Source organism: Oncorhynchus kisutch, unplaced genomic scaffold (assembly GCF_002021735.2).
Source record: "Oncorhynchus kisutch isolate 150728-3 unplaced genomic scaffold, Okis_V2 scaffold721, whole genome shotgun sequence".
NCBI lineage: Eukaryota > Metazoa > Chordata > Actinopteri > Salmoniformes > Salmonidae > Oncorhynchus > Oncorhynchus kisutch.
In genome coordinates this window covers 196,637-214,900 of record NW_022262666.1, presented here as the reverse complement: position 1 = coordinate 214,900, position 18,264 = coordinate 196,637, and the positions used below count along the sequence as shown (strand labels likewise).

The 18,264-nt window shown below is 49.3% G+C and overlaps 1 protein-coding gene across 1 annotated transcript in view; it reads left to right on the top strand.

Annotated features, from left to right (window-relative positions):
- Positions 1-4: 4 nt before the first annotated feature.
- The window catches only part of tapt1b (transmembrane anterior posterior transformation 1b), a gene marked incomplete at its 5' end in the record, with an annotated part of 40,941 nt that continues 22,681 nt past the window's right edge, over positions 5-18,264 (top strand). The window contains 7 exon segments of the mRNA XM_031815989.1: positions 5-95; positions 2,810-2,940; positions 5,918-6,036; positions 13,431-13,593; positions 14,364-14,499; positions 17,416-17,513; positions 17,757-17,826. Coding sequence (XP_031671849.1) covers positions 5-95; positions 2,810-2,940; positions 5,918-6,036; positions 13,431-13,593; positions 14,364-14,499; positions 17,416-17,513; positions 17,757-17,826 — 808 coding nt within the window.

Here is an 18,264-nt window from a genome sequence, read left to right as displayed (position 1 = left end):
TGAGAGCCGGGGGCGAAGGAGACCTCCGAGTGACGGAGACGCTGGGTTTTACGACAAGAAGAAAGTCCAGAAGGACAAGAAACGGAGTCTGTCTGGGGAGTACTGAACCAGAACCTCTGAGGAGAGGAGAGCTCTCTGGTCTCGTTTCAAGCCAAGCCCAGGTACTGGTTCAGGTGAGTACCAACGGAGCCCGTCCACAAACACAGCCGGTAGCTGGTGTGGCATTTGATCAAATACTAATTAATTACGGATTTCAGCATCCAACAATAGTATGTAGTTAGTTACACAGCCAGTCAGCCCAGATAACGGTGGTGGGGATGGTATTAGTAATAATAGTGGTAGTAGCAGTAATAGTAATAGTAGTAGTAGTAGCATTAGCAGTGGTAGTAGCGTAGCAATAGTAGCGTTGGTAGTAGTAGCATGTAATAGTAGCAGTGGTAGTAGTAGCAGTGGTAGCAGTAATAGTAGCAGTAGCAGTAATAGTAGCAGTAGCAGTAATAGTAGTAGTAGCAGTAATAGTAGCAGTAATAGTAGCAGTAATAGTAGCAGTGGTAGTAGCAGTAATGGTAATAGTAGCAGTAATAGTAGCAGTAATAGTAGCAGTTGTGGTAGTAGCAGTTGTGGTAGTAGCAGTTGTGGTAGTAGCAGTAATAGTAATAGTAGCAGTAATAGTAGCAGTTGTGGTAGTAGCAGTAATAGTAGCAGTAATAATAGTAATAGTAACAGTAATAATAGTAATAGCTAGTTAACAGAACACAGCCAGCTAGCTAGTAGCTAACGTAAGTTACTTAATGCAGGGTTACAGCTAGCCAGCTAACTAGTTTGTTGTAGCTAGCTCCTAGACAATTGAGGAGCAGTGTAGACAGATGTAGATGGAGGGATTGAGGTGCAGTGTGGAGAGATGGAGGTGCAGTATGTATATATTGAGGTGCAGTGTGGACAGATTGAGGTGCAGTGTGGACAGATTTAGATGGAGGGGATTGAGGTGCAGTGTGGAGAGATTGAGGTGCAGTATGTATATATTGAGGTGCAGTGTGGACAGATTGAGGTGCTGTGTGGACAGATTTAGATGGAGGGAGTGAGGTGCAGTGTGGACAGATTGAGGTGCAGTATGTATATATTGAGGTGCAGTGTGGACAGAGTTGAGGTGCTGTGTGGACAGATTGAGGTGCTGTGTGTATATATTGAGGTGCAGTTGTGGACAGATTTGAGGTGCAGTGTGGACAGATTGAGGTGTAGTATGTATATATTGAGGTGCAGTGTGGACAGATTGAGGAGCAGTGTAGACAGATTGAGGTGCAGTATGTATATATTGAGGTGCCGTGTGGACAGATTGAGGTGCAGTGTGGACAGATTGAGGTGCAGTATGTATATATTGAGGTGCAGTGTGGACAGATTGAGGTGCAGTATGTATATATTGAGGTGCAGTGTGGACAGATTGAGGTGCAGTGTGGATATATTGAGGTGCAGTGTGGACAGATTGAGGAGCAGTGTAGACAGATTGAGGTGCAGTGTGGACAGATTGAGGTGCAGTATGTATATATTGAGGTGCAGTGTGGACAGATTGAGGTGCAGTATGTATATATTGAGGTGCAGTGTGGACAGATTGAGGTGCAGTATGTATATATTGAGGTGCAGTGTGGACAGATTGAGGAGCAGTGTGGACAGATTGAGGAGCAGTATGTATATATTGAGGTGCAGTGTGGACAGATTGAGGAGCAGTGTGGACAGATTGAGGTGCAGTATGTATATATTGAGGTGCAGTGTGGACAGATTGAGGTGCAGTATGTATATATTGAGGTGCAGTGTGGACAGATTGAGGAGCAGTGTGGACAGATGTAGATGGAGGGATTGAGGTGCAGTGTGGACAGATGTAGATGGAGGGATTGAGGTGCAGTGTGGACAGATGTAGATGGAGGGATTGAGGTTTATTTTTTTATTTCACCTTATTTAACCAGGTAGGCTAGTTGAGAACAAGTTCTCATTTACAACTGCGACCTGGCCAAGATAAAGCATAGCAGTGTGAGCAGACAACAAAGAGTTACACATGGAGTAAACAATTAACAAGTCAATAACACAGTAGAAACCAAAGGGGGAGTCTATATACAATGTGTGCAAAAGGCATGAGGAGGTAGGCAAATAATTACAATTTTGCAGATTAACACTGGAGTGATGAATGATCAGATGGTCATGTACAGGTAGAGATATTGGTGTGCAAAAGAGCAGAAAAGTAAATAAATAAAAACAGTATGGGGATGAGGTAGGTGAAAAAGGGTGGACAGATGTAGATGGAGGGATTGAGGAGCAGTGTGTATATATTGAGGTGCAGTGTGTATATATTGAGGTGCAGTGTGGACAGCTGTAGATGGAGGGATTGAGGTGCAGTGTGGACAGATTGAGGTGCAGTGTGGACAGATTGAGGTGCAGTGTGGACACCTGTAGATGGAGGGATTGAGGTGCAGTGTGGACAGATTGAGGAGCAGTATGTATATATTGAGGAGCAGTGTGGACAGCTGTACATGGAGGGATTGAGGTGCAGTGTGGAGAGATTGAGGAGCAGTATGTATATATTGAGGTGCAGTGTGGACAGATTGAGGAGCAGTGTGGACAGCTGTACATGGAGGGATTGAGGTGCAGTGTGGAGAGATTGAGGAGCAGTATGTATATATTGAGGTGCAGTGTGGACAGATTTGTGTGCAGTGTGGACAGCTGTAGATGGAGGGATTGAGGTGCAGTGTGGACAGATTGAGGTGCAGTGTGGACAACTGTAGATGGACGGATTGATATGTATGTGTGTGTGTGTGTGTAGATCTGTCCCTAGCGAGGTTCATGGGGGCGGAGCTGACCCGAGGATACTTCCTGGAACACAATGAGGCTAAATACACAGAAAGACGAGAGAGGGTCTATACCTGCCTCCGGATCCCCAAGGAACTAGAGAAGGTACACACACACACACACAACCTTGGTTGAGGTTGACCGACTCTTTAGCTCTTCCTCACCCTCCTCCCGCTCTTCCTCCTCCCGATCTTCCTCCTCTTCCTCCCCCTCCTCCCCGCTCCCACAGACAACTAAATTACTGTCAAACACTCATGGTTTATTTACAAACACACTGTAAAGGGGGGCAGGAAAAGGGGCTGAGCTGGACCCAAGGAAAGAAACAAATACCCCTAAACTAGCCTACTTCAATACAGCTAACCAAACACACCCCTAAGCTAGACTAGCCTACTTCAATACAGCTAACTAACTAACTAACCAAACACACCCCTAAGCCTGGGTCAGCCTACTTCAATACAGCTAACTAACTAACTAACTAACCAAACACACCCCTAAACTAGACTAGCCTACTACTATACAGCTAACTAACTAACCAAACACACCCCTAAGCTAGACTAGCCTACTACAATACAGCTAACTAACTAACCAAACACACCCCTAAACTAGACTAGCCTACTTCAATACAGCTAACTAACTAACCAAACACACCCCTAAACTAGACTAGCCTACTACAATACAGCTAACTAACTAACCAAACACACCCCTAAGCTAGACTAGCCTACTTCAATACAGCTAACTAACTAACCAAACACACCCCTAAACTAGACTAGCCTACTACAATACAGCTAACTAACCAAACACACCCCTAAGCTAGACTAGCCTACTTCAATACAGCTAACTAACTAACCAAACACACCCCTAAACTAGACTACTACTATACAGCTAACTAACTAACCAAACACACCCCTAAACTAGACTAGCCTACTACAATACAGCTAACTAACTAACCAAACACACCCCTAAACTAGACTAGCCTACCTCAATACAACTAACTAACCAAACACACCCCTAAGCTAGACTAGCCTACTACAATACAGCTAACTAACCAAACACACCCCTAAGCTAGACTAGCCTACTACAATACAGCTAACTAACTAACCAAACACACCCCTAAGCTAGACTAGCCTACCTCAATACAACTAACTAACTAAACACACCCCTAAGCTAGACTAGCCTACTTCAATACAGCGAACTAACTAACCAAACATACAGCGGGTGGTCCGTCCAGTTCTGCCTAGTGTTCTTAGACAACGTAGTCCTACGGGTGGTGTATGCCCAGGGGCAACTTGGCTTGGTTCCCCCTTTTCCCACCATCAAACACCATAACCAAAACAATACTCACAGGTGGGGACAAAGTGATATGGAGGTGCTCTAACAAAAGACAACTCCATAAACAGAGAGAGAGACACAGTAGGAGAGAGAGAGAGACACAGTAGGAGAGAGAGAGAGACACAGTAGGAGAGAGAGAGACACAGTAGGAGAGGGTGAAACACAGAGAGATCGAGCTTCAGAGGAAACATGGGACAGGGTTTTTAAACCAAGGGGATGTGACAGGGTAATGGAAATAGGAGGTGTCTCTTCTGATTGATGATTGATTGGTGACTGATTGGGGAGTGATGATTGCCACCTGTGAGGAGAGAAGGAGAGAAAAGAACACACAGGATACCTGTATCTGTAACACTCCCCCTCTTCCTCCTCCTGCTCTTCTCCGCCTGCTCCTCCCGCCCTTCCTCCTCCCGCCATTCCTCCTCCCACTCTTCCTGCCCCCTCCTCCCACTCTTCCTGCCCCCTCCTCCCACTCTTCCTGCCCCCTCCTCCCACTCTTCCTGCCCCCTCCTCCCTCTCTTTCTGCCCCCTCCTCCCTCTCTTCCTGCCCCCTCCTCCCTCTCTTCCTGCCCCCTCCTCCCACTCTTCTTGCCCCCTCCTCCCTCTCTTCCTGCCCCCTACTCCCACTCTTCCTGCCCCCTCCTCTTACTCTTCCTGCCCCCTCCTCTTACTCTTCCTGCCCCCTCCTCCCACTCTTCCTGCCCCCTCCTCTCACTCTTCCTGCCCCCTCCTCTTACTCTTCCTGCCCCCTCCTCTTACTCTTCCTGCCCCCTCCTCCCACTCTTCCTGCCCCTACTCCCACTCTTCCTGCCCCCTACTCCCACTCTTCCTGCCCCCTCCTCTTACTCTTCCTGCCCCCTCCACCCACTCTTCCTGCCCCCTACTCCCACTCTTCCTGCCCCCTCCTCTCACTTTTCCTGCCCCCTCCTCCCACTCTTCCTGCCCCCTCCTCCCACTCTTCCTGCCCCCTCCTCCCACTCTTCCTGCCCCCTCCTCCCACTCTTCCTGCCCCCTCCTCTTACTCTTCCTGCCCCCTCCTCTTACTCTTCCTGCCCCCTCCTCCACTCTTCCTGCCCCCTCCTCCCTCTCTTCCTGCCCCCTCCTCCCTCTCTTCCTGCCCCCTCCTCCCTCTCTTCCTGCCCCCTCCTCCCACTCTTCCTGCCCCCTCCTCCCTCTCTTCCTGCCCCCTCCTCCCACTCTTCCTGCCCCTCCTCCCTCTCTTCCTGCCCCCTCCTCCTCTCTTCCTGCCCCCTCCTCCCTCTCTTCCTGCCCCCTCCTCCCTCTCTTCCTGCCCTCTCCTCTCACTCTCTTATCTCTCTCTCGCCATCTCTCAATGAAATGTCAATTCAATGGGGCGTTATTGGCACGGGAAACGTGTTTACATTTACCAAGGCAAGTGAAATAAACAGTCACCGTAGTGAACTAAATCTCTGTCTCTCTGTGTAGTTGATGCTGTAAGTGATATAAACAGTCACCGTAGTGAACTAAATCTCTGTCTCTCTGTGTAGTTGATGCTGTAAGTGAAATAAACAGTCACCGTAGTGAACTAAATCTCTGTCTCTCTGTGTAGTTGATGCTGTAAGTGATATAAACAGTCACCGTAGTGAACTAAATCTCTGTCTCTCTGTGTAGTTGATGCTGTAAGTGATATAAACAGTCACCGTAGTGAACTAAATCTCTGTCTCTCTGTGTAGTTGATGCTATAAGTGATATAAACAGTCACCGTAGTGAACTAAATCTCTGTCTCTCTGTGTAGTTGATGCTGTTTGGGTTCTTCCTGTGTCTGGATGCCTTCCTGTACGTCTTCACCCTGCTGCCTCTCAGAGTTCTATTGGCCCTCGTCCACCTACTGACCCTACCCTGCTGTGGTCTGAGGTAACACACCTACACACACCTCATCAGACTACTGACCCTACCCTGCTGTGGTCTGAGGTAACACACCTCATCAGACTACTGACCCTACCCTGCTGTGGTCTGAGGTAACACACCTACACACACACCTCATCAGACTACTGACCCTACCCTGCTGTGGTCTGAGGTAACACACCTACACACACCTCATCAGACTACTGACCCTACCCTGCTGTGGTCTGAGGTAACACACCTACACACACCTCATCAGACTACTGACCCTACCCTGCTGTGGTCTGAGGTAACACACCTACACACACCTCATCAGACTACTGACCCTACCCTGCTGTGGTCTGAGGTAACACACCTACACACACCTCATCAGACTACTGACCCTACCCTGCTGTGGTCTGAGGTAACACACCTACACACACCTCATCAGACTACTGACCCTACCCTGCTGTGGTCTGAGGTAACACACCTACACACACCTCATCAGACTACTGACCCTACCCTGCTGTGGTCTGAGGTAACACACCTACACACACCTCATCAGACTACTGACCCTACCCTGCTGTGGTCTGAGGTAACACACCTCATCAGACTACTGACCCTACCCTGCTGTGGTCTGAGGTAACACACCTACACACACCTCATCAGACTACTGACCCTACCCTGCTGTGGTCTGAGGTAACACACCTACACACACCTCATCAGACTACTGACCCTACCCTGCTGTGGTCTGAGGTAACACACCTACACACACCTCATCAGACTACTGACCCTACCCTGCTGTGGTCTGAGGTAACACACCTACACACACCTCATCAGACTACTGACCCTACCCTGCTGTGGTCTGAGGTAACACACCTACACACACCTCATCAGACTACTGACCCTACCCTGCTGTGGTCTGAGGTAACACACCTACACACACCTCATCAGACTACTGACCCTACCCTGCTGTGGTCTGAGGTAACACACCTACACACACACCTCATCAGACTACTGACCCTACCCTGCTGTGGTCTGAGGTAACACACCTACACACACCTCATCAGACTACTGACCCTACCCTGCTGTGGTCTGAGGTAACACCTACACACACCTCATCAGACTACTGACCCTACCCTGCTGTGGTCTGAGGTAACACACCTACACACACCTCATCAGACTACTGACCCTACCCTGTGGTCTGAGGTACCACACCTACACACACCTCATCAGACTACTGACCCTACCCTGCTGTGGTCTGAGGTACCACCTACACACACCTCATCAGACTACTGACCCTACCCTGCTGTGGTCTGAGGTAACACCTACACACACCTCATCAGACTACTGACCCTACCCTGCTGTGGTCTGAGGTAACACACCTACACACACCTCATCAGACTACTGACCCTACCCTGCTGTGGTCTGAGGTAACACACCTACACACACCTCATCAGACTACTGACCCTACCCTGCTGTGGTCTGAGGTAACACACCTACACACACCTCATCAGACTACTGACCCTACCCTGCTGTGGTCTGAGGTAACACACCTACACACACCTCATCAGACTACTGACCCTACCCTGCTGTGGTCTGAGGTAACACACCTACACACACCTCATCAGACTACTGACCCTACCCTGCTGTGGTCTGAGGTAACACACCTCATCAGACTACTGACCCTACCCTGCTGTGGTCTGAGGTAACACACCTACACACACCTCATCAGACTACTGACCCTACCCTGCTGTGGTCTGAGGTAACACACCTACACACACCTCATCAGACTACTGACCCTACCCTGCTGTGGTCTGAGGTAACACACCTACACACACCTCATCAGACTACTGACCCTACCCTGCTGTGGTCTGAGGTAACACACCTACACACACCTCATCAGACTACTGACCCTACCCTGCTGTGGTCTGAGGTAACACACCTACACACACCTCATCAGACTACTGACCCTACCCTGCTGTGGTCTGAGGTAACACACCTACACACACCTCATCAGACTACTGACCCTACCCTGCTGTGGTCTGAGGTAACACACCTACACACACCTCATCAGACTACTGACCCTACCCTGCTGTGGTCTGAGGTAACACACCTACACACACCTCATCAGACTACTGACCCTACCCTGCTGTGGTCTGAGGTAACACACCTACACACACCTCATCAGACTACTGACCCTACCCTGCTGTGGTCTGAGGTAACACACCTACACACACCTCATCAGACTACTGACCCTACCCTGCTGTGGTCTGAGGTAACACACCTACACACACCTCATCAGACTACTGACCCTACCCTGCTGTGGTCTGAGGTAACACACCTACACACACCTCATCAGACTACTGACCCTACCCTGCTGTGGTCTGAGGTAACACACCTACACACACCTCATCAGACTACTGACCCTACCCTGCTGTGGTCTGAGGTAACACACCTACACACACCTCATCAGACTACTGACCCTACCCTGCTGTGGTCTGAGGTAACACACCTACACACACCTCATCAGACTACTGACCCTACCCTGCTGTGGTCTGAGGTAACACACCTCATCAGACTACTGACCCTACCCTGCTGTGGTCTGAGGTAACACACCTACACACACCTCATCAGACTACTGACCCTACCCTGCTGTGGTCTGAGGTACCACCTACACACACCTCGTCAGACTACTGACCCTACCCTGCTGTGGTCTGAGGTAACACACCTACACACACCTCATCAGACTACTGACCCTACCCTGCTGTGGTCTGAGGTAACACACCTACACACACCTCATCAGACTACTGACCCTACCCTGCTGTGGTCTGAGGTAACACACCTCATCAGACTACTGACCCTACCCTGCTGTGGTCTGAGGTAACACACCTCATCAGACTACTGACCCTACCCTGCTGTGGTCTGAGGTAACACACCTCATCAGACTACTGACCCTACCCTGCTGTGGTCTGAGGTAACACACCTCATCAGACTACTGACCCTACCCTGCTGTGGTCTGAGGTAACACACCTCATCAGACTACTGACCCTACCCTGCTGTGGTCTGAGGTAACACACCTCATCAGACTACTGACCCTACCCTGCTGTGGTCTGAGGTAACACACCTCATCAGACTACTGACCCTACCCTGCTGTGGTCTGAGGTAACACACCTCATCAGACTACTGACCCTACCCTGCTGTGGTCTGAGGTAACACACCTCATCAGACTACTGACCCTACCCTGCTGTGGTCTGAGGTAACACACCTCATCAGACTACTGACCCTACCCTGCTGTGGTCTGAGGTAACACACCTCATCAGACTACTGACCCTACCCTGCTGTGGTCTGAGGTAACACACCTCATCAGACTACTGACCCTACCCTGCTGTGGTCTGAGGTAACACACCTCATCAGACTACTGACCCTACCCTGCTGTGGTCTGAGGTAACACACCTCATCAGACTACTGACCCTACCCTGCTGTGGTCTGAGGTAACACACCTACACACACCTCATCAGACTACTGACCCTACCCTGCTGTGGTCTGAGGTAACACACCTACACACACCTCATCAGACTACTGACCCTGCCCTGCTGTGGTCTGAGGTACCACACCTCATCAGACTACTGACCCTACCCTGCTGTGGTCTGAGGTAACACACCTACACACACCTCATCAGACTACTGACCCTGCCCTAGAATGGACCTGATGCCACTCAGCATTAAAGATATATTGGGGGTCCTGAGATAGACTAGTGTCCTGTACATCAAGCTGTCTCACTACAGAAACAGGAGATAGACTAGTGTCCTGTCCAGGGGGTGTCCTGTACATCAAGCTGTCTCACTACAGAAACAGGAGGTAGACTAGTGTCCTGTCCTGTCCAGGGGGTGTCCTGTACATCATGCTGTCTCACTACAGAAACAGGAGGTAGACTAGTGTCCTGTCCTGTCCAGGGGGTGTCCTGTACATCAAGCTGTCTCACTTCAGAAACAGGAGGTAGACTAGTGTCCTGTCCTGTCCAGGGGGTGTCCTGTACATCAAGCTGTCTCACTACAGAAACAGGAGATAGACTAGTGTCCTGTCCAGGGGGTGTCCTGTACATCAAGCTGTCTCACTACAGAAACAGGAGGTAGACTAGTGTCCTGTCCTGTCCAGGGGGTGTCCTGTACATCAAGCTGTCTCACTTCAGAAACAGGAGGTAGACTAGTGTCCTGTCCTGTCCAGGGGGTGTCCTGTACATCAAGCTGTCTCACTACAGAAACAGGAGGTAGACTAGTGTCCTGTCCTGTCCAGGGGGTGTCCTGTACATCAAGCTGTCTCACTACAGAAACAGGAGGTAGACTAGTGTCCTGTCCTGTCCAGGGGGTGTCCTGTACATCAAGCTGTCTCACTTCAGAAACAGGAGGTAGACTAGTGTCCTGTCCTGTCCAGGGGGTGTCCTGTACATCAAGCTGTCTCACTACAGAAACAGGAGGTAGACTAGTGTCCTGTCCTGTCCAGGGGGTGTCCTGTACATCAAGCTGTCTCACTACAGAAACAGGAGGTAGACTAGTGTCCTGTCCAGGGGGTGTCCTGTACATCAAGCTGTCTCACTTCAGAAACAGGAGATAAACTAGTGTCCTGTCCTGTCCAGGGGGTGTCCTGTACATCAAGCTGTCTGACCACAGTGGGTCTCCTCTCCTCCAGCCCAGGTCTGTGATGTGTTGAAGGGTTTCATCATGCTAACTCTTCTCTCTCTCCTCCCCTCCACAGTGGGTCTCTCCTCCTCCAGCCCAGGTCTGTGTTGAAGGGTTTCATCATGCTAACTCTTCTCTCTCTCCTCCCCTCCACACTGGGTCTCCTCTCCTCCAGCCCAGGTCTGTGTTGAAGGGTTTCATCATGCTAACTCTTCTCTCTCTCCTCCCCTCCACAGTGGGTCTCTCCTCCTCCAGCCCAGGTCTGTGTTGAAGGGTTTCATCATGCTAACTCTTCTCTCTCTCCTCCCCTCCACAGTGGGTCTCCTCTCCTCCTCCAGCCCAGGTCTGTGATGTGATGAAGGGTTTCATCATGCTAACTCTTCTCTCTCTCCTCCCCTCCACAGTGGGTCTCCTCCAGCCAGCCCAGGTCTGTGTTGAAGGGTTTCATCATGCTAACTCTTCTCTCTCTCCTCCCCTCCACAGTGGGTCTCCTCTCCTCCAGCCCAGGTCTGTGATGTGTTGAAGGGTTTCATCATGCTAACTCTTCTCTCTCTCCTCCCCTCCACAGTGGGTCTCCTCTCCTCCAGCCCAGGTCTGTGATGTGATGAAGGGTTTCATCATGCTAACTCTTCTCTCTCTCCTCCCCTCCACAGTGGGTCTCCTCTCCTCCTCCAGCCCAGGTCTGTGTTGAAGGGTTTCATCATGCTAACTCTTCTCTCTCTCCTCTCCTCCACAGTGGGTCTCCTCTCCTCCAGCCAGCCCAGGTCTGTGATGTGATGAAGGGTTTCATCATGCTAACTCTTCTCTCTCTCCTCCCCTCCACAGTGGGTCTCCTCTCCTCCAGCCCAGGTCTGTGATGTGATGAAGGGTTTCATCATGCTAACTCTTCTCTCTCTCCTCCCCTCCACAGTGGGTCTCCTCTCCTCCAGCCAGCCCAGGTCTGTGATGTGATGAAGGGTTTCATCATGCTAACTCTTCTCTCTCTCCTCCCCTCCACACTGGGTCTCCTCCAGCCAGCCCAGGTCTGTGTTGAAGGGTTTCATCATGCTAACTCTTCTCTCTCTCCTCCCCTCCACAGTGGGTCTCCTCCAGCCAGCCCAGGTCTGTGATGAAGGGTTTCATCATGCTAACTCTTCTCTCTCTCCTCCCCTCCACAGTGGGTCTCCTCTCCTCCAGCCCAGGTCTGTGATGTGATGAAGGGTTTCATCATGCTAACTCTTCTCTCTCTCCTCCCCTCCACAGTGGGTCTCCTCTCCTCCAGCCCAGGTCTGTGATGTGATGAAGGGTTTCATCATGCTAACTCTTCTCTCTCTCCTCCCCTCCACAGTGGGTCTCCTCTCCTCCTCCAGCCCAGGTCTGTGATGAAGGGTGTCATCATGCTAACTCTTCTCTCTCTCCTCCCCTCCACAGTGGGTCTCCTCTCCTCCAGCCCAGGTCTGTGATGAAGGGTTTCATCATGCTAACTCTTCTCTCTCTCCTCCCCTCCACAGTGGGTCTCCTCTCCTCCAGCCCAGGTCTGTGATGTGATGAAGGGTTTCATCATGCTAACTCTTCTCTCTCTCCTCCCCTCCACAGTGGGTCTCCTCTCCTCCAGCCAGCCCAGGTCTGTGATGTGATGAAGGGTTTCATCATGCTAACTCTTCTCTCTCTCCTCCCCTCCACAGTGGGTCTCCTCTCCTCCAGCCAGCCCAGGTCTGTGATGTGATGAAGGGTTTCATCATGCTAACTCTTCTCTCTCTCCTCCCCTCCACACTGGGTCTCCTCCAGCCAGCCCAGGTCTGTGTTGAAGGGTTTCATCATGCTAACTCTTCTCTCTCTCCTCCCCTCCACAGTGGGTCTCCTCCAGCCAGCCCAGGTCTGTGATGAAGGGTTTCATCATGCTAACTCTTCTCTCTCTCCTCCCCTCCACAGTGGGTCTCCTCTCCTCCTCCAGCCCAAGTCTGTGATGAAGGGTTTCATCATGCTAACTCTTCTCTCTCTCCTCCCCTCCACAGTGGGTCTCCTCTCCTCCAGCCCAGGTCTGTGTTGAAGGGTTTCATCATGCTAACTCTTCTCTCTCTCCTCCCCTCCACAGTGGGTCTCCTCTCCTCCAGCCCAGGTCTGTGATGTGTTGAAGGGTTTCATCATGCTAACTCTTCTCTCTCTCCTCCCCTCCACAGTGGGTCTCCTCTCCTCCAGCCCAGGTCTGTGTTGAAGGGTTTCATCATGCTAACTCTTCTCTCTCTCCTCCCCTCCACAGTGGGTCTCCTCTCCTCCTCCAGCCCAGGTCTGTGATGTGATGAAGGGTTTCATCATGCTAACTCTTCTCTCTCTCCTCCCCTCCACAGTGGGTCTCCTCTCCTCCAGCCAGCCCAGGTCTGTGATGTGTTGAAGGGTTTCATCATGCTAACTCTTCTCTCTCTCCTCCCCTCCACAGTATGTCTCCTCCAACCAGCCCAGGTCTGTGTTGAAGGGTTTCATCATGCTAACTCTTCTCTCTCTCCTCCCCTCCACAGTGGGTCTCCTCTCCTCCAGCCCAGGTCTGTGATGTGTTGAAGGGTTTCATCATGCTAACTCTTCTCTCTCTCCTCCCCTCCACAGTGGGTCTCCTCTCCTCCAGCCCAGGTCTGTGTTGAAGGGTTTCATCATGCTAACTCTTCTCTCTCTCCTCCCCTCCACAGTGGGTCTCCTCTCCTCCTCCAGCCCAGGTCTGTGATGTGATGAAGGGTTTCATCATGCTAACTCTTCTCTCTCTCCTCCCCTCCACAGTGGGTCTCCTCTCCTCCAGCCAGCCCAGGTCTGTGATGTGATGAAGGGTTTCATCGTGGTGTTATGTTACGTCATGATGAGCTACGTGGATTACAGCATGATGTATCACCTGATCAGAGGACAGTCTGTCATCAAACTCTATATTATCTACAACATGCTGGAGGTAACACACTGAGACTACAGCATGATGTATCAACTGATCAGAGGACAGTCTGTCATCAATCTAGTACCTGCAGCTTTAAATACCTCACCTGTACCTGCAGCTTTTAATACCTCACCTGTACCTGCAGCTTTTAATACCTCACCTCTACCTGTACCTGCAGCTTTTAATACCTCACCTGTACCTGTACCTGTACCTGCAGCTTTTAATACCTCACCTGTACCTGTACCTGCAGCTTTTAATACCTCACCTCTACCTGCAGCTTTTAATACCTCACCTGTACCTGTACCTGCAGCTTTTAATACCTCACCTGTACCTGTACCTGCAGCTTTTAATACCTCACCTGTACCTGTAGATTTTAATACCTCACCTCTACCTGCAGCTTTTAATACCTCACCTGTACCTGCAGCTTTGAATACCTCACCTGAACCTGCAGCTTTTAATACCTCACCTGAACCTGCAGCTTTTAATACCTCACCTGAACCTGCAGCTTTTAATACCTCACCTGTACCTGCAGCTTTTAATACCTCACCTGAACCTGCAGCTTTTAATACCTCACCTGAACCTGCAGCTTTTAATACCTCACCTGAACCTGCAGCTTTTAATACCTCACCTGAACCTGCAGCTTTTAATACCTCACCTGAACCTGCAGCTTTTAATACCTCACCTGTACCTGCAGCTTTTAATACCTCACCTGTACCTGCAGCTTTTAATACCTCACCTGTACCTGCAGCTTTTAATACCTCACCTGTGTGTGTGTGTGTTCCCTGCAGGTTGCAGACAGGTTGTTCTCTTCGTTTGGTCAGGACATTCTGGACGCTCTCTACTGGACTGCTACAGAACCTAAAGAGAAGAAGAGAGCTCATATAGGAGTTGTTCCTCACTTCCTCATGGCTGTTCTTTATGTCTGTATCCTTACTGAACCTAAAGAGAAGAAGAGAGCTCATATAGGAGTTGTTCCTCACTTCCTGTCTGTATCCTTACTGAACCTAAAGAGGAGAAGAGAGCTCATATAGGAGTTGTTCCTCACTTCCTGTCTGTATCCTTACTGAACCTAAAGAGAAGAAGAGAGCTCATATAGGAGTTGTTCCTCACTTCCTGTCTGTATCCTTACTGAACCTAAAGAGGAGAAGAGAGCTCATATAGGAGTTGTTCCTCTTCCTGTCTGTATCCTTACTGAACCTAAAGAGAAGAAGAGAGCTCATATAGGAGTTGTTCCTCACTTCCTGTCTGTATCCTTACTGAACCTAAAGAGGAGAAGAGAGCTCATATAGGAGTTGTTCCTCACTTCCTGTCTGTATCCTTACTGAACCTAAAGAGGAGAAGAGAGCTCATATAGGAGTTGTTCCTCACTTCCTGTCTGTATCCTTACTGAACATAAAGAGAAGAAGAGAGCTCATATAGGAGTTGTTCCTCACTTCCTGTCTGTATCCTTACTGAACCTAAAGAGGAGAAGAGAGCTCATATAGGAGTTGTTCCTCACTTCCTGTCTGTATCCTTACTGAACCTAAAGAGAAGAAGAGAGCTCATATAGGAGTTGTTCCTCACTTCCTGTCTGTATCCTTACTGAACCTAAAGAGGAGAAGAGAGCTCATATATGAGTTGTTCCTCTTCCTGTCTGTATCCTTACTGAACCTAAAGAGAAGAAGAGAGCTCATATAGGAGTTGTTCCTCACTTCCTGTCTGTATCCTTACTGAACCTAAAGAGGAGAAGAGAGCTCATATAGGAGTTGTTCCTCACTTCCTGTCTGTATCCTTACTGAACCTAAAGAGGAGAAGAGAGCTCATATAGGAGTTGTTCCTCACTTCCTGTCTGTATCCTTACTGAACCTAAAGAGGAGAAGAGAGCTCATATAGGAGTTGTTCCTCACTTCCTGTCTGTATCCTTACTGAACCTAAAGAGAAGAAGAGAGCTCATATAGGAGTTGTTCCTCACTTCCTGTCTGTATCCTTACTGAACCTAAAGAGGAGAAGAGAGCTCATATAGGAGTTGTTCCTCACTTCCTGTCTGTATCCTTACTGAACCTAAAGAGGAGAAGAGAGCTCATATAGGAGTTGTTCCTCACTTCCTGTCTGTATCCTTACTGAACCTAAAGAGAAGAAGAGAGCTCATATAGGAGTTGTTCCTCACTTCCTGTCTGTATCCTTACTGAACCTAAAGAGAAGAAGAGAGCTCATATAGGAGTTGTTCCTCTTCCTGTCTGTATCCTTACTGAACCTAAAGAGGAGAAGAGAGCTCATATAGGAGTTGTTCCTCACTTCCTGTCTGTATCCTTACCTACTTAACCTAAAGAGAAGAAGAGAGCTCATATAGGAGTTGTTCCTCACTTCCTGTCTGTATCCTTACTGAACCTAAAGAGGAGAAGAGAGCTCATATAGGAGTTGTTCCTCACTTCCTGTCTGTATCCTTACTGAACCTAAAGAGAAGAAGAGAGCTCATATAGGAGTTGTTCCTCACTTCCTGTCTGTATCCTTACTGAACCTAAAGAGGAGAAGAGAGCTCATATAGGAGTTGTTCCTCACTTCCTGTCTGTATCCTTACTGAACCTAAAGAGAAGAAGAGAGCTCATATAGGAGTTGTTCCTCACTTCCTGTCTGTATCCTTACTGAACCTAAAGAGAAGAAGAGAGCTCATATAGGAGTTGTTCCTCACTTCCTGTCTGTATTCTTACTGAACCTAAAGAGGAGAAGAGAGCTCATATAGGAGTTGTTCCTCACTTCCTGTCTGTATCCTTACTGAACCTAAAGAGGAGAAGAGAGCTCATATAGTAGTTGTTCCTCACTTCCTGTCTGTATCCTTACTGAACCTAAAGAGGAGAAGAGAGCTCATATAGGAGTTGTTCCTCACTTCCTGTCTGTATCCTTACCTACTTAACCTAAAGAGAAGAAGAGACGGCGGCAGGGTAGCCTAGTGGTTAGAGCGGTGGACTAGCAACTGGAAGGTTGCGAGTTCAAACCCCCGAGCTGACAAGGTACAAATCTGTCGTTCTTCTGCCCCTGAACAGGCAGTTAACCCACTGTTCCCAGGCCGTCATTGAAAATAAGAATGTGTTCTTAACTGACTTGCCTGGTTAAATAAAGGTAAAAAAATATATATATAGGAGTTGTTCCTCACTTCCTCATGGGGTGTGTATTATCAGATTGTTTTCCTGTGTGTGTAGTCAGGTTGTGTTGGTGTGTGTAGTCAGGTTGTGATGGTGTGTATCAGGCTGTTTTCCTGTGTGTGTAGTCAGGTTGTGTTGGTGTGTGCAGTCAGGTTGTGTTGGTGTGTATCAGGCTGTTTTCCTGTGTGTGTAGTCAGGTTGTGTTGGTGTGTATCAGGCTGTTTTCCTGTGTGTGTAGTCAGGTTGTGTTGGTGTGTGTAGTCAGGTTTTGTTGGTGTGTATCAGGCTGTTTTCCTGTGTGTGTAGTCAGGTTGTGTTGGTGTGTGTATCAGGCTGTTTTCCTGTGTGTGTAGTCAGGTTGTGTTGGTGTGTATCAGGCTGTTTTCCTGTGTGTGTAGTCAGGTTGTGTTGGTGTGTGCAGTCAGGTTGTGTTGGTGTGTGTATCAGGCTGTTTTCCTGTGTGTGTAGTCAGGTTGTGTTGGTGTGTATCAGGCTGTTTTCCTGTGTGTGTAGTCAGGTTGTGTTGGTGTGTGCAGTCAGGTTGTGTTGGTGTGTATCAGGCTGTTTTCCTGTGTGTGTAGTCAGGTTGTGTTGGTGTGTATCAGGCTGTTTTCCTGTGTGTGTAGTCAGGTTGTGTTGGTGTGTATCAGGCTGTTTTCCTGTGTGTGTAGTCAGGTTGTGTTGGTGTGTGTATCAGGCTGTTTTCCTGAGTGTGTGTCAGTTCTTCATGCTATCCTCATCATGGTTCAGGCCACTACTCTGAACGTTGCCTTCAACTCTCACAACAAGTCTCTACTCACCATCATGATGTCTAACAATGTGAGTCCACACACACACACACACACACACTGAGAGACATACACACACACACACACTGAGACACACACCCAGATCAGTGACTGTTGTGTTTCTCTGTAACACCCTGAGACACCCACCCAGATCAGTGACTGTTGTGTTTCTCTGTAACACCCTGAGACACCCACCCAGATCAGTGACCGTTGTGTTTCTCTGAGACACACTGAGACACCCACCCAGATCAGTGACTGTTGTGTTTCTCTGTAGTTCGTGGAGATCAAAGGAAGTGTGTTTAAGAAGTTTGAGAAGAACAACCTCTTTCAGATGTCTAACAGTGGTGAGTACAGCTACCCCTGACCTCTGACCCCTTGGCGCCCTTCTGACCCCCTGACGCTTCTGTATGACCCCTGACCTCTGACCTCTAACCCTGGTGGTCTTATTCTGCCATTAAAACATTTTTATTCCATCTTTATTCCGTTATTGAGGTAAATATAACAATAATTCTGCTCTTCTATCTCTCTCCCTCCATCACCCTCTCTCTCCCTCCATTACCCTCTCTCTCCCTCCATCACCCTCTCTCTCTCTCCATCACCCTCTCTCTCTCCCTCCATCACCCTCTCTCTCCCTCCATCACCCTCTCTCTCTCTCCATCACCCTCTCTCTCTCTCCATCACCCTCTCTCTCTCTCCATCACACTCTCTCTCTATTACCTCCCCTCTTCCCCAATCTCTCTCTTCCTCTCTCTCCCCTCACCCCCTCTCTCTCCCCTCCTCCC